The sequence below is a fragment of the Mustela putorius genome, unplaced genomic scaffold (assembly GCF_011764305.1).
Source record: "Mustela putorius furo isolate JIRA1106 unplaced genomic scaffold, ASM1176430v1.1 tig00537248_pilon_pilon_pilon, whole genome shotgun sequence".
In the NCBI taxonomy this organism is placed as follows: domain Eukaryota; kingdom Metazoa; phylum Chordata; class Mammalia; order Carnivora; family Mustelidae; genus Mustela; species Mustela putorius.
Genome location: NW_025422387.1, coordinates 7,408,542 through 7,424,722, shown reverse-complemented (window position 1 = coordinate 7,424,722; position 16,181 = coordinate 7,408,542). Strand labels below are relative to the sequence as shown.

Genomic DNA, 16,181 nt, shown 5'->3' with positions numbered 1-16,181 from the left:
TTAGAAAGCAAAAGTGGCAAAGTGTTCCGAATTGGCATCTCGGTAGATGATCTTAGCAGCTTATTTGTAATAGCCCCAGAGTGGAAACAACCAAGATGTTTACTTCCCTGATGAATAGATGCATCAAATGAGTGCATATCTCCATAAAATGGGATGTTATTCAGCTTTAAAAAGTGAGGAAGTATAAACCACAGCAACTTCTTTCAAGAAATGTCTCCAAAGGCAAAGGAAACAAAAGCGAAAATGAACTTTTGGGACTTCATCAAGATCAAAAGCGTCTGCACAGCAAAGGAAACAGTCAACAAAACAAAGAGGCAACCCACAGAATGGGAGAAGATATTTGCAAATGACAGTACAGACAAAAGGTTGATATCCAGGATCTATAAAGAACTCCTGAAACTCAACACACACAAAACAGATAATCATATCAAAAAATGGGCAGAAGATATGAACAGACACTTCTCCAATGAAGACCTACAAATGGCTATCAGACACATGAAAAAATGTTCATCATCACTAGCCATCAGGGAGATTCAAATTAAAACCACATTGAGATACCACCTTACACCAGTTAGAATGGCCAAAATTAGCAAGACAGGAAACAACATGTGTTGGAGAGGATGTGGTGAAAGGGGAACCCTCTTACACTGTTGGTGGGAATGCAAGTTGGTGCAGCCACTTTGGAAAACAGTGTGGAGGTTCCTCAAGAAATTAAAAATAGAGCTTCCGTATGACCCTGCAATTGCATTACTGGGTATTTACCCCAAAGATACAGATGTAGTGAAAAGAAGGGCCATCTGTACCCCAATGTTTATAGCAGCAAGGACCACGGTCACCAAACTGTAGAAAGAACCAAGATGCCCTTCAACGGACGAATGGATAAGGAAGATGTGGTCCATATACACTATGGAGTATGATGCCTCCATCAGAAAGGATGAATACCCAACTTTTGTGGCAACATGGACGGGACTGGAAGAGATTATGCTGAGTGAAATAAGTCAAGCAGAGAGAGTCAATTATCACATGGTTTCATTTATTTGTAGAGCATAACAAATAGCTTGGAGGACAAGGGGAGATGGAGAGAAGGGAGTTGAGGGAAATTGGAAGGGGAGGTGAACCATGAGAGACTATGGACTCTGAGAAACAATCTGAGGGTTTTGAAGGGGCAGGGGGTGGGGGGTTGGGGGAACGGTGGTGGGCATTAGAGAGGGCACAGATTGCATGGAGCACTGGGTATGGTGCAAAAACAATGAATACTGTTACGCTGAAAAGAAATTAAAAAATTTTTAAAAGTATGCAGAAAAATGCAAAAAAAAAGTTAAGAAGTAAAAAACAAAAAATAAATAAAGTGATGAAGTAGTGATCTGTGCCACAATATGAATAAACCCTGAAATTACAGAGTGAAAGAAGCCAGGTACAAAAGACCGTGTATTATGGGTTCTCATCTATTTGAAATGTCCAGAACAGACAGATCTAGAGACAGAAGGCAGATGGGTCCTTGCCAGAGACTTGCAGGGCAGGGATGCGGGGAATGAGGAGTGACTGCTAACAGGTAGGGACTTAAGAGGGACAAAAACACTCTAAAATTTGATAGTGGTGATGGTTGCACCAACAATGTTGCAAAATGTCGCCTGAAATGTCAACATCTCCATTTAGCGTTGTCAGGGTTACGGCATGATGGATCCCTGTATTTTTTGCATGACAACGAATCTCTGCTGTTCACACTGTTTTGCATCTAGTTTTTCTGCCTCCATAGATGATGACTGCCTTTCCGTGTCAATAAGTAGAAACTTAATAGTCCAGTGTACCCTTGTGCCTCAGTTTCCCCACTCAGGCTTTCTTGTTGCCTATCTGCATCATCTCCAGTTTCTTTCTTTCTTTTTTTTTTTAAGGGTTTTATTTATTTATTTAACAGAGAGAGAGATGGTGAGAGAGGGAACACAGCCAGGGGGAGTGGGAGAGGGAGAAACAGGCGCTCTGCTGAGCAAAGAGCCTGACACGGGACCCAATCCCAGGACTCTGGGATCATGACCTGAGCCAAAGGCAAATGCTTACCCAACTGAGCCACCCAAGTGCCCCTAGACTGCCTTTTTTTAAATACAGTTTCCTTTGTAAAAACAGGGTCTATTCTTAAAAGGTGAACCTATATTATAATCCCACTAGATAAAAATTTTTCTTCTTTGAGAAGTTAAGGGAATTTGTGTTTGCAGTCGTACTGAAGGAGGCATTTTCCCCCCATTGTAGCCCAAAGAGATCACTTGGAGCCCCTCACGAGTGTTCCCGCCCGTCCGAGCCTGCATGTTCTCATCACACCTTACTTCCGTCACCTTCCTGGCTGACCCCAGCGCTGGGGGTGGTCTGCCCCGGGGCACATTTATCTATGCCACCTCACCACTGCCCGTTCAGGTGAGAAAGCACACGATCTCTTGCCTATTTCCTTCATCTTGAAAGAAAAAGCGAGTTTCAAGGGCCCAGCTGGAGCCCTCTGATTGCCTGCCTGCTTCTGGTGTTTCCTCAGGCCCCATCTTTTTACTGGGAAATCGAAATTGTTTCCTATGGAGATACTGATGACGACACGGGACCAATCGTTTCCTTTGGCTTCGCTACAGAAGCAGAGAAACGAGATGGGGCTTGGACTAATCCAGTGGGCACTTGTCTTTTCCATAAGTAAGTGGCTACTATTGCTGTTGCTAAAAAAAAAAAAAAAAAGTTAGTGGTTGTCGGTGCTTTAATACTAAAATAATATTATAGTCTCAACCTCCAAAACTGTATAAAATACCAGTTGGAAATATATTCAAGTTGAGGCAAAGAGAATAGCTCTTAGGGTTGCTCTCGTCATTACTCTTGTGCTTCTGAAGCCCCTGAGCCTGTTCACTACTTAACTGCCTCTGTATTGGCCAGTCAGCCTTGGCTTTGACTTTGCTTTGCTCGATTTCCTAGCAATGGCCGAGCCGTGCACTACAATGGTTCCAGTTTATTACAGTGGAAGAGCGTGCGCTTGGACGTGACTCTGTCTCCTGGTGAGTGTGGCGGGAGCTTTTTTTTTTTTTTTTTTTGAAACACCCTGTGTATTTCTGTTGCTCCCAGATTTTGTCTAAATGGGTTAAAAGTAAAGAAACTTGGCAATGGGAAACGGGCAATTTGTCTTTTAGTGAAAGCCAAGTACTTGTCATTGCCGTCGGCTAGTTTACACCAAACCGCTCCTTTCCGGAGGCCAGTATAAGAACCTCCATTTGGTAAGGTAGGAGTCCCATGTGCTTCCGTTCCTGCAACCTTAGAAAAACCTGAGATTTTTGCTTCTCTTTGAAGTTGAGCCTTTTGTCAGCTTTTCACTGATGAGCAGATAAATAGGTTTAAAAAAAAAAGTTTATCACCAGCCCTGAGGAACTTGCAGAATGCGTTACTCATAGCTAACGTGCTGTACACTTTGTTCTTGGGGGCCTAAACATCTTGTCCTGCTTCGACACATCTGCCCAGAAGTTTGAGTCTCGTAGACCGTTGATTCAGTTAAAACAACAATAAAAACCCTCCTCCCTCTTCTTTTTAGCCTCCAAATAAGTATCTTTCTCTGTATGGATGAACTGGGATCGGTCCTTCCTGCTCTAGTAGAGGAGCAAAGTGTAGGCATTGTCCTCTTGCCATTAGAAGCCCCCAGACGTGTTGGCTACGTAGTTTCAGACAGTACATTCTCACATCGTTTCTGAGGAAGCTGAACTTGTCCTACGTGGTAGATGGTCTGGGCTGCTCACATGGGGAATAATAAGTCCCTTGATCCATCAGGTCACCTTGTGCAGCTGGCTGGGGGTGATTTTGCCATCACTTCACTTAGGGAGCTGCTTGTTAAATTACACCTTCCAGGGAGTGCAGTGGTCAAGTTATGACTTAGAGATCATTTCCTGGCAGTTACTGCTCTCACATTTTCTGGAGCAAAACTGGGACATTTCAGCTGAGCACTTAAATGTTTCCAGCACAAAACAGTCACAGTTTACTGTTTGAGAAAGTTTTGCACAGGACCTTAGGCAAACATGCCACCCTCTTCCTAGAGAAATGTGTCTGGGTAGGAATCAAGAACTCACTTTTTACAGCAGCATCTTAGCCTCTGTGCCAACACTCCTGGTGTCCGTGCATCAGTACATACTTGCTGGGCATCTCCCGTGTGCCGGGTGCTTCTCTGGGCCCTGGAGATGCCACGGGAAACGGTGATAAGTCCCCAGGCTTTGGGAAGCCCATCCTAGTGGTATGTGGAGTATAGGAGACTGTAATCAAAAGCAGAATCGTAGAACTCCATGCACTTGGTGAAGAGAGACTAATCATATGTCCCCGCGTGCGAGCAGCGTGCCTGGAGCAGCCAGCGCGGGAGCGCCAATGTGCCGGTCGTGCTCCTCTGGGCTTCTGAGCTCTATCCTGTTCAGTTCCTCATCCGAAAGCACCTTGGCTTGTCTTCGCTTCCCACAAAAATGCCTTAAACATATAAGTAGCAGGTGGGACAGAAAGGGACTTAACCATGTACCTCTAGCTTACACTGTGTGTTGGGTTTTATAGTATTAAGACCATTTCTAAATCTTCCACAAACTTGCCGAGAAAATACTACCTTTTTATCTTTGTGCCATAAGTAATTTTCCATGTGTCAAAAGGGGAAAACTTCTGTTTCTCTATTTAAAAAAAAATCCTTCCCAATGTTTTCCCTTTTTGTCTTGGCTGCCAGGAAGATAAAGGCTACATTTAATGTGTAACTTAGACACTGGGCATTTTCTTGTGAATAGTTTGTATTTACTCAAGTGCAATACATAACTTTAGACCTTTTTCAGATGTAATTAGTGGCATAAATAAAGATAGCCGATATGTGGCCTCACCATGCTGGTTGCAGTTTGGAAGTTTCTTTAATAATCAGTGGAAGGGAAAACAAGATGTCTCCTTCCCGTTCTCTGCTGTAGGTGACGTAGCAGGAATTGGCTGGGAGAGAACCGAGGGGACCCCCCCTCCTCCAGGGCAGCCAGCCAAGGGCCGGGTGTACTTCACATACTGTGGGCAGCGCCTGTCCCCGTATCTCGAAGACGTCTCTGGTGGGATGTGGCCTGTGGTTCACATTCAGAAAAAGGCAGGTTAATCTTACTGGGAAGGGAAACGAGTTCTCCTTAGGAATTTGGGTGGTGTTCAGCCACGCTGGGGAGGGTGATCTGTACTCTACTGAACCCACACTCAAATGCTCGTCTCATCCAGAGGCACCCTCACAGACACACCCCATAGTAATGTTTAGTCTGGCATCCTTTGGCCAAACTGACAATGAAATTAACCATCATGGTATGATTGCAGATCATAGGCTTTATGGAAGCCAATCTGACCATGTCCCCACTACCTTGAAGAAGCAATGCTTGAGCCAGGTCTGGCTTAACTGGCCTTAACTTGGCAAAATCAGAGGAGAAACATGTCCCCGGTGAAAGGAGTAGCTTGTGCGGCAGCATCAGGCAGGAAGGAACAGTGTTGGGGACAGGGACGGTCACCGTCTGAATAGCATAGGGTTGGGAGAGTGACGTGGGGGTGGGGGGAGGCAGTGACCTGTGCAGGGCTCCGTCTCAGCCCCAGGGCACGCAGTTACACGGACCCCTCTGTCTCGTTCCATATGCTTTCCCAGAGCTGGGGCCCTTCCTCTGGTTTGATGTTGAGTGACATTCTTCTTGGAGTGTTAAATAACTAAACAAACCTAACCCCTTTCAAATCCTCTATTTGCTCTCCTTCCCAGAACACCAAGACTCGAGCTAACTTTGGCTCCCGTCCATTCGCCTATGCTGAAGGGCAGGCCCACCGCAACGCCGCCGACCTGTGCACCGATCTGGCCGAGGAGATCAGCGCTAACTTTGAGGCCCTGCCCTTCGCCATGGCATCTGATAGCGACAACGACGCCGGCACCAGTATTGCGTCCGACCCGGGCACTCACGGGCCGCCGTGCCGCATTGCCGCTGTGGCCACTGCTCAGCAGCGTAAGTCGCCGCCTCCCGGGGCCCCCACTGCTTCCTGGGAATGCAGGCGCTGCTGATTCATAACCCAGCCAACCTGGGCTCGCTCTCGTGGGCCCGGTGAAAGAAAACGGAGAACAGGAGATGGGGTCACTGTACTTTCGCTGCCTAGAAGGTACATTTCCCCACATCCAGGACGCCTGCCACTCCTCAGTGCCGCCAGAGCATCGCTTGGAAATGCAAGCCGGAAAGACTATCCACTTTTTATAAGATGGCTAAAAGCCCCAGAATTTTGTGGCTGCCTCTATTTTTAAAATATTAATTATTTAAGTTGTTTTAAAACTGAGGTCATTAAAAAAAACAACTGAGGTCATCAATGACTGATAAAATACTAATTGTGGAATCTAGGTGGTAGGTGTTAGTGCACAATGAAAAAGCTCTCCTAATTATTTGGCAAATTTCATAGTCAAATAAAACCAGGCTTCCTGATCTAAAGGTGTGTGCAGACTATAACTGGCTTGGTTTTGCAGACTGTTTTATGATTCTGTTTACTTCTTTCTCCTGATGAAGAACTTTCCAAATTTTTCTGTGAATTGCATGAGTTCTATTCATAGAAACAATTTTTGGAATCAGGATCATAACACACAATTAGTGTGTGTCATGGCTCCTTTAAAATCCCTTCAAGTGCTAGGAGTCTTTCTCACAAAGGAGGAGATTTTGGTTTGTCTAAGGGGGAGAGAAGTTCATGATCTTTCTGGCCTGCTCTTGCCTCGAATTCACTGTCACTGTGCTCTGTTGCAGAATATGACAGTGACACCTCCTGTCATTATAAAGTCGAACTCAGTTATGAGAATTTCATCACCTCGGGCCCAGACCCCCACCCACCTCCCATCGCAGACGACGAAAGTGATGACGAGGATGATGACGATGTTCCCCAGGTACAAGGCCCCCGGCGCTCCGGCGGCTCCCTGGTGACTGGACGAGCCTCCAGGAATGACTTTGATCTGAGGGTACAAGGCTGGAGTGGGGACATTTCCAGTTATGTACCTGCTAAGCTCTTAGGCCCAGTACTGATCTGGGTGTGGGAGAAATGGAGTACCCTGCTAGTGATTGAGCACTGGGTCAGTGTGGAGGGCTTACTGGGCTTCAGAGGGCTTGCCACAGTCGGGGCTGTTGCCTGCACTGGCATCTGAAGGTGTGATTCTGCTGCTGGCCTTGGAGTAGGTGGGATGTGTAGGTTGGGGAAGGGCTGACGTGCACACGAGGTACTTCTCTGTTCATGCCTCTGCCTTCTCTTCCAGGAGGACCACTACGCCCTACTGGTGAAAGCCTGGGAGACCAAGGTGTTCCCTACCATCCGAAGACGCTTCCGCAATGAGGCAGAGCGCAAGTCCGGCCTAGACCAGATCAAGGGTGCTTTACAACTAGGTCTGGTGCTTTGCGCTTTCCTTGTGAGCTACATCATGACTTGAGCTGTGCTTAGATGAAACTTAGTCATAAATCAGGAACGTGGGGCTCATCTAACGTCAGGCCACACCTAACCTTGTCCTCTCCTGTCCTTTCCTGAGCTCTGTGCTCTTCGGCTTCCATTGCCAGCCTTTTCTTTGCCTGTCAGCTTAACTCCATGTGTGGGTTGATGGGCTGCTGAAATGGTTGTGCTGGAAAGTTGGATGGCCTGGGGGTTAATAATTTGGGCTCTCAAGTTACAGCTATGCTATTTGCTGTCTGTCTGACCTTGGGACAGTTACTGAAGCATGCTGGGCTTTCCTCCCCTTTAACACGGAAATCAGTGATGGTGACCACCTTTATGGATATGAGAAATAACTGCTTTAACACAGGTAAAGCTCCTAGGAACAGTGCCTGGCACAGAGTAAGTGTTCAGTTAATATGGTTCTAGATGTCACTGTGGTAATGATGGTGGTATTTTTCTTCCATGAGCATAGTTTCTCTAGCAAAGAATAATGCAAAGTTTGGCCCCCAGACAGTGGACTATTCGTGAGTCTTGAGTGCAGGTAGCTAATTTCTGTTTTGAGGAATTTTCTCATCTTGTGAAGCACCTGCTTTTTTCTCCCAAACATGGGGCCTCAGGGATGTGTGAGAAGTTTCTCATCTTTGTCCTATGTCAGCAGCCTTGCTCCTCTTTGAGCTTGTCCTGAGCTTAGGACCAAATAAAAAGGAGAGTCCCCACTAGACCTTCATTTTTTAGCCAATTAATATGCCAGGTCCCAGATATCCAGTGATTACTTTTCTCCCATGTTGGCACTAGGACTGAATCAGCTTGTGTAAATGTATAGTTTGATTTTTACTTATTTACTTTCATGCTTTCTATCCCCGAAGCTGAGGCGTATGACAGTGAAATGATCTTGTTTAAACTTAACCTGTGGGCATAGCCACACCTCCCGTGACATGGCGGGATTGCTTCCTGCTCTTGTCAGAGCCCAGGTTCAGCTGCCAACCCAGCTCTGGGGCAGATAAGTAGTAAATCTTCTCTACTCTTGAGTTTGAGACAGAGGGAACGACATTAGGAAGACTCTTGGTGGGAGTGCACGAGGCAGGGGGCAGGGAAAAGCGTCGGGCGCGTGAGGACTTTGGATTTTATTCTCTGCAAGATGGGAAGCCACTGGGAGGTGGTAAGCAAAGGAGCAACACAATTCAGTGTAGTAGATCCCAGAGAGAGTTTGCTCTTCCCCATCTGTTTTCAGCATCTGAGAGGAAATGCCCTCGTGGGCTTTGTTGGAGGGCAGAACAGACCTTCTCTCAGGTTGTAACGACGCTAACTTAATGCAATGGCAGGTGCACTGCCTCCCGCCTCCAGGCACCCATGCAGCGCAGGCTTCAGCGGCAGGAGGCCTTTGATGCGGTGGCATGTGTTGAGCCAACCGTTCATCCCACTTACCTGTCCCTGCAGTCAGCCTGCCTCCTGGGCGACGGGCCCCCGGCGAGGGAAACACCCAGTGGGCCATGGCAGGTGACCTGTGGTCGGGGCTGTGCGGTAGATCAGGGTCCGGCACGTGTGTAGCTTGGCCAGGCCAGTCTCGCGTGGCTTCTCTGAGAACCTGCTATTTGAGTGGAGATCACGAGCAGATGGGCTGACATCTGGCTTCCACTGAGAACCATAAAGCACTGTTTTCAGGGGGGGCTGCTGCTTCTTACCGCTTTGGAGAGAGTAGGAAAGGGGGTAGAGAATTTACAGTGTGCAGGTGGAAAGCCCCTGTATGTGATCGTTGGTTGCTTTGCCTGTATTTTGATACAGGTTCTGCTTACATTAGGATTTCTTCTCTTTTCCTCTTTGGTGCCAGAGCCATCCTCAGCATCTGTGGCTAAGGGTGCCTCCTCTTTTTCTGCTCCCATTGTGGTTAGGGGAAGGTATAGACAGCGCAGCAGAAAATCTGATCATCCAAAAGTGGCCCTGGACCAGAGGGGGACCGATGAGTCCCCCAGACGGGCCTCCAGCCCCTAATGTGGCCTCTTGCCAAGGCATTCTCTAGGAATCCGTCTGTGTGCTGTGACTAGTCATGTGAACCAAATTAATTTAAACCTAAAACATTTACCTTTTGAATATAATCTTCATGGGAGCCGTGGCAGAGGTGGAAAGGAGGCTGGGGGACGGCTTGTGGTACCCAAAGGGCCACCCCCGTGAGGTAGAGCAGCCTCCTGTTGTCCAGTCCCCGAGGAAGGTTACTGACCCCACCCCTGTCCTGAGCGTGGTTGACCTCGGCATCCTTCCCGTGTTCCTCGATTCCTGCTGGGTCGACAGCCCAGGATTTGTTCTCCTGTCCCCCGTTCCTTTGGAAAATGTTGCAAAGATGATTTTTCCATCATCTTCCAATACCCGGCCACACGTCTGTTCTCTCTGACAGCTCTATCTCCAGGCATCCTTCTCTAATTGCAGCCTCCTCCTTCCAAAGTGTGCTCTCAGAATTGCTGTGCCTTTTCCCTCCAGCAAGGCCAGCATGTAAAGGACTAGGAGACGGGCGTGCAGGCCATCAGCCTGCGTGGCAGCGCCTGTGGCCACCCCCGTGTCTGAACCCATGCAGCGTGGGAGCTACGGCCGCGCTGGCAGGTGGAGACACTGTACCTCACCTCCCCGTGTGCCCCGCAGGGCCGTCTCTTCAGGGACATGTGTTGACTGCATTTATTAATTGATAGTGGTGCTGCTGGTGAACGTAACGATGTGTTCTCCCTTGGGAAGGAAGAACACAGCCAGTTCCAGTGCTGGGTAGGAGAAGCTGGCGGAGCTCTGTCTGTCTTAAGCAACATGCGATGGCTGTAAAAATCACATAGTACAAAAACGTACAAAGTAAGAAGCAAACCTTCCCTCACTTGTTACCCTCTGTTTGCCCTCTACTTAGGAAATGAAATGACTGCATAATAATATCCCGTGATTTTTAACCATTCTGTATTGCTGAATATTTTCCTCATCTCCATTTGGGGATTTCTGAGCGGTGCTTCAGGGACTGCTTGTGGACCTTTACACACACATGCTTGTGTTTCTGAGGAGAAATTTGAAGGGTTCCAACAAGTAGGGCATCGAGTGTTTGAAAGTTGCTAGACCCCCATAATTACCTTCCCCAAAAGGCTCTGTACTTCTGTGGACGGTGTTTGAAGGATTCTCTTAACTCGTCATTCTCAGTATGAGTCAGTGTTATGGTTGATCCGAAGACCGTGTACTCTCCGGAGAGTTACCAGTGCAGTCATATTTTTTTAGGTATGGTGGACATTGCCCGACAGACGGTTGAATTTCTCTACGAGGAGAACGGCGGTATCCCAAGAGACCTGTATCTTCCCACCATTGAAGACATTAAAGACGAAGCGAACAAGTTCACAATTGATAAAGTTCGAAAAGGTTCTGTTTGCCCTCCTACTTCATCTGTGAAGCTTCGTGGAATGAGGGGTTGGGTGTTCACTTTGAGTGTGAGCAGAGCAGCTCGAGCTCGCCTGGGGTGACTCTCCTTTTGTGGAATGACAGGACCTCTCACAGCCTCTCTTCTGTGAGGCCCTAAAGCTTGTGTGGCCTCCAGTGGCCGCCTGTACATTCCTGTGTGAGCTCGCTGGCACCCACAGAGTGAGACGGGGTACTGGGGCAGAGGGAGAAATGGGGCATGGGTGGCGAGGGGTCCAGATAGGCCTCCCAGCTTAGGTCAGGGCTGCTGAGCTAGAACCACGAATGTGTGGTTGCACTGCTTTTTTAGAATTTTAATAGAACGTGTTTATTCTTTTGATTAAAAATCTATTGCATTTTTTGAGGAAACAAAATTTCGGAAAAGCACAAGAAAGAAAAGTGGAAACCACTCATTATCAGACTTTCACAACGATATGAGAACATCAGGAACAGAAGCAGAAATACATATTTTCATTCTCTTTTTCTTTTTTAGATATAATTTGCAAACCATAAAATCTACCCTCTTAAAGGATACAATTCAGTTTTTAGTAGATTCACAAGCTTGTATAACCGCCAAACCATTGCCTCTAATTCCAGAATATTTTCATCCTCCAGAAAGAGCTCCTGTACCCCCACCACTCCCCATTTCTCCTTTCCTTGAGCCCCATTAATTTACTTTTTGTCCCTATGGACTTGCCTCTTCCGGACATTTCCTATGAATGGAATCCTACAACATGGGGTCTTTGGGTCTGGCCTCTTTCATACAGCGCAGTCTTTCAAGGTACACACATGTTGTAGCATGTGTTAGTACTTTGTTCCTTTTTATGGCAAGATAATACTCCAGTGTGCGGGTGGTACCCCATTTTTTAATCCACTGATCAAATGATGGACACTTGGGTTGTTTCTAACTTCAGGCTGTTATGAGTAATGCAGCTGTGAGTGTGTGTTTTCCTTTCTCTTGGGTAAATATTTAAGAGTGGGATTGCTGGGTCCTATGACAAGTTGAACTTTTTGAGGAACTGCCAGACGATTTTCCGAAGTGCACCATTTTACATTCCCACTGGAAATGTATACAGCTTCCATTTTGTCCATATCCTCGTCAACACTTACTACTCTCTGTTGGTTAGATTACAGTCATCCCAGTGGGTGGGTGTGAAGTGGGGTCTTATTGTGGCTTGAGCTTGTGTCCCTAATGACACGGAACATCTTTTCATGAGTATCTTCATTTTTCTTTGGAGAAATGTTTATTCGAATCCCTTGTCAATTTTTTTAGTTGGCTTATTTGGTTTTTATTATGAGAGTTCTCACAATGTTTTTTTATACGATCTTCAAGACTGACCTTTGTACCTTTTTTAGTTACAACTAAACTGAGGTATTGTTAGATGCTGTAGAGCTATTTTAGGCTCTAAAATATAGGGTCCCAATTTGATAATGGTACTTGCTTCTGAAAAAACTTCTCCTTCTGCCCTCCTCAGGCCTCACAGTAGTAACCCGCTCTCCCGACAGCAACAACGTAGCCAGCAGTACTGTGGGAACTGCTCTGCCAAAATTCGCCATCCGGGGGATGCTGAAAACCTTTGGGCTTCATGGAGTTGTCTTAGATGTTGATTCAGTGAGTAAACAGTCTTTTATATACGCTGAGACGTTCATGCTCAGTTTCCCTGTGCCTTAAAAAGCGATCATACAGGGACACCTGGGTGGCTCAGTTGGGTTAAATGTTTGCTTTCGGCTCGGGTCATGATCTTAGGGTCCTAGGATCAAACCCAGCACTGGGCTCCCTGCTCAGTGTGGGGAGTCTGCTTGTCTCTTTCCCTCTGCCCTTCCCCCCAGTGCTCATGTTTGCTCTCACTCACTTGCTCTCTTTCAAATTAAAAAAATAAATCTTTTTAAAAAACCCAATCATGCAGATGGATTATTCTTCAGATTAGGGATGAAGAAAGTGAGCTAACTGCTCACACCAAAAGGCTTTCCTGAGGCTTTCTTGTGGGCCAGATCAGGGCTGATGATAGATGATGATAAGCTGTTAATGCTGCGCTGGCGGCCCCCTTCAGACCACGCTGCCTCTGCCGCCATTTTGTCAGCCGTGTTCAGGCCATCCCTCCATTCTTCCTACCCAAGTCCCAGGAACATTCTCCCGTGGTCCTTGATAAATGGATGGTTGGCATGACCTTTACAGATACAAGTAAAAGAAATAGTTTTATGATTTTGATCACATCATCTTGCTGGTTCTCCCAGCCTTGGTTTTCCAGTATGCAGCACGAGTGTGTTAAACCCATGGCATTCTCCGGTTGGGGGTGGGGGTGTTATAGGTGGGAAAAAAGGAACAGAAAATGCATCTGGACAAAGCCAAAGCTTTCTTTTGAAAATAGGGTCCTTTGTGAAAGTGATGACTCCACGATCCTAAGGTCTCATGCACGTGCTGGCATGTGAGAAGTTTCCTGGATGAGAAAAGCTGATGAACCTATACATAGTTCAAGCCTAAAAGTCTCTGATGAAAAAGGATCTGTTGCCCCATAGATAAACTAGAATCTGTCCAGACAGAGACAGAGCAACAGGTCATGTAGGTACCATTAATGGTGTGAAATGGAAAGCTTTCCATTTTTACTGACTCTGTTTCACCCAAACTTAATTATGAATCATTAATTTTTTTAAAGATTTCAATGTATTTGAGAGAGACAGTGCACGCATGGGAGCAGTAGGGAGGGGCCAAGGGAGGAGGGAGAGAATCTCAAGCAGACTACTTGCTGAGCACAGATCCTGACGTGGAGCTCGAGCTAAACCCTGAGATCATGACCTGAGCTGAAACCAAGAGTTGGACATTCAAATGACTGAGCCTCCCAGGTGCCCCTTGAATCATTGAATTTTTTTTTAAGATTTTATTTATTTATTTGAGAGAGAGTGAGAGAGCATGAGAGGGGAGTAGGTCAGAGGGAGAAGCAGACTCCCCTTGGAGCTGGGAGCCCAATGTGGGACTCGATCCCGGGACTCCAGAATCATGACCTGAGCCGAAGGCAGTTGCTTAACCAACTGAACCACCCAAGCGCCCTGAATCATTAAGTTTTTAAGAGAGGTTATTGACTGGTGGCTTACTAAGGTGAACATTTAAATAGAAAATTCTATTAGTAATACTATTAATTTCCCACTGCCTTCTGATATAAACTTCTGATCCTGGTTGTCAGCAGTGGAAATATGTGCAAGTATAAATTAGAAAAATAGGAAATTTATTAAAATAATTCTGTTATTTCTCAAATAGTTTGATTCTTTTAGGTTATAATAATAATCTGTAACAAAAATTACGTTCATATTTAAATCCAAAGCCTATATGCATGAGTTTACTTTTTTACTTTCCTGCAATAAAATAGAGCTATCAGATTTCCTGCTTTTCCAAAATTATTATTTTTTTCAAAGTTTTATGTATTTGACAGCATGAGCGGGGGGTGTGGTGGGGAGCAGAAGGAGAGAAAGAGAAGCAGACTCCCCACTAAGCACAGAGCCCAACATGGAGCTCAGTCCCTCTATCCTGAGATCACGACCCAAACCAAAATCAAGAGTTAGATGCCCAATCTGTCCAAGCCACCCAGGCACTCCATGCTTTTACAGAGTTGTCAGCATAAAAACAGTGAACATAAAACAATATGCACTGAATTGTGACTGAAATATAGCCCTGTTGTCTTTAATTTTTTTTTTTTTTTAATTTTTATTAGAGTTGAGGGAAGGCCAGAGGGAGAGAGAAAATCTTAAGCAGGCTCCATGCCGATCAAGGAGCCCAAAACAGGACTCCTTACCACAACCCTGAGAACAGGCCCTGAGCCAAAACTAGATTCTGATACTTAACCAACCGAGCCACCCAGGCGCCCCTGTCTTAAATTTCTAATTCATGATTACATACCAGTTAAAATTTGAAAACCAGTATGAAAACACTAAACACACTGTTAATATTAACCAGATGTCTTTGACCTCTTAGAGATTCAATGATGTGAAACTGACATTTATTACCGTGAAACTTTGATATATATACATATATATTTTAAAACTTGAGGGGGAAAAGTCAGTGCCCAAAAAGTCAAATAGACCGTTTCTTTAACTGTTGTAGGTAAATGAGTTAGTGCAGGTAGAAACGTACCTCCGAAGTGAAGGTGTGCTGGTCCGGTACTGGTACCCTATTGATATGCTGGAGAGGCCCCCGGCAGGCTACCGAAGGACGGCCACCAATGGGCTGGTCACGCTGGACAATACCAACCTTCAGATTCACAGGTAAGACTGAGCCCTTCTTTCTAGTGGATCACAGAAGTGCGCTTATTATGTCTCTACCACATGTACCACTTGTCATTGACAAGCTTTTCCTTCAAAGCTGAGAGTTAGAGAGATGGAAGCTAGTAAAGTAACAGCAAAATGGCAGGGGTTGGGAAGAAATGTGCGATCTGGTGTCACCCCACCTCTGCCACAGGCTCTCTGCTGTGAGCTGCAGGGGGGAGAGGAGGGCTGGAGATCCAGAAGAGAGTGGAAAAGCTGTAAAGAGTAAAGCCAGTCCAGAAGAGGTAACAAAGAGGATGTCCAGGCCTGGTGGGAGCAGCCGGCTCATCTCTCCATTGAGCAAACAAAGTGTTTACTCCTGAGTGTGTGCTTTGTGCCTAGCACTGGGCGGAGGTCTCTAAGGAAGCACATGCCTGCCCTCCGTGGATGGTCTCTCTCCACTAATCCACACCTGCCGTGGCTTTCCATTTCCCTTGGAGTAGAATTCAGACCATTAACCTGACTCGTGAAAGCCCTGCCTGGGCCCCCAAGTCTCTGCTTCTCCATGTACTCTGTCAGCGGTGCTGGCCTTTCCGCGTCTCTCACACACAGTGCTCGTGTCCTCCGTGGGGTCTCTGCGCCTGCTCTTCCCTTTACCCTGAACTTTGCGTGCCTGTCTCATTCTTGTCATTCAGATCTCACTATGTTGCCTTTCCAGAGAGGGCTTTGCCTCCCCGGCTAACGTAAGCATGAAGCCACGTGTTGTCCTAGCGCCACATCTCACTTCCTCTCTAGGACCTGATGTTCTTGCCTGCAAGTTTGTGCGAGTTTGGTTTACTTTATTCACTGTGTTGTGTTTCTTCCTCCTAGACTGAGGTTCCCTAAAGCAGAGACTCTGTCTCATTCTTCGCCAGAGCCTCCCATTGTCTGATCGGGACGCTGGCTCAAGTTGTAGACTCAAAGTATCTGTTGAAAGGGATCCCAGAACATACAGGCTTGAATATCAATACGATAGTCCTAAAAGTTTTTAAAGCTTTATTTCATAAGCAAGTTGTATTTTTAGCAAATGGCTCTGATAGATGTAACTTAATGACATCTTTGATTAGCAGCTG

At 46.3% G+C, this 16,181-nt stretch overlaps 1 protein-coding gene across 8 annotated transcripts in view; it reads left to right on the top strand.

The window, feature by feature from the left end:
- HECTD4 (HECT domain E3 ubiquitin protein ligase 4) overlaps nt 1-16,181 on the top strand; it is a 184,844-nt gene that overhangs the window by 136,341 nt on the left and 32,322 nt on the right. For all 8 annotated transcript variants that reach the window (XM_045073665.1, XM_045073662.1, XM_045073660.1 and 5 more), the window contains 10 exons: nt 2,245-2,406; nt 2,519-2,667; nt 2,941-3,020; nt 4,935-5,098; nt 5,741-5,978; nt 6,756-6,892; nt 7,256-7,382; nt 10,663-10,800; nt 12,312-12,448; nt 14,930-15,090. In XM_045073665.1, coding sequence (XP_044929600.1) covers nt 2,245-2,406; nt 2,519-2,667; nt 2,941-3,020; nt 4,935-5,098; nt 5,741-5,978; nt 6,756-6,892; nt 7,256-7,382; nt 10,663-10,800; nt 12,312-12,448; nt 14,930-15,090 — 1,493 coding nt within the window. The remainder of the gene's footprint in view (nt 1-2,244; nt 2,407-2,518; nt 2,668-2,940; nt 3,021-4,934; nt 5,099-5,740; nt 5,979-6,755; nt 6,893-7,255; nt 7,383-10,662; nt 10,801-12,311; nt 12,449-14,929; nt 15,091-16,181) is intronic.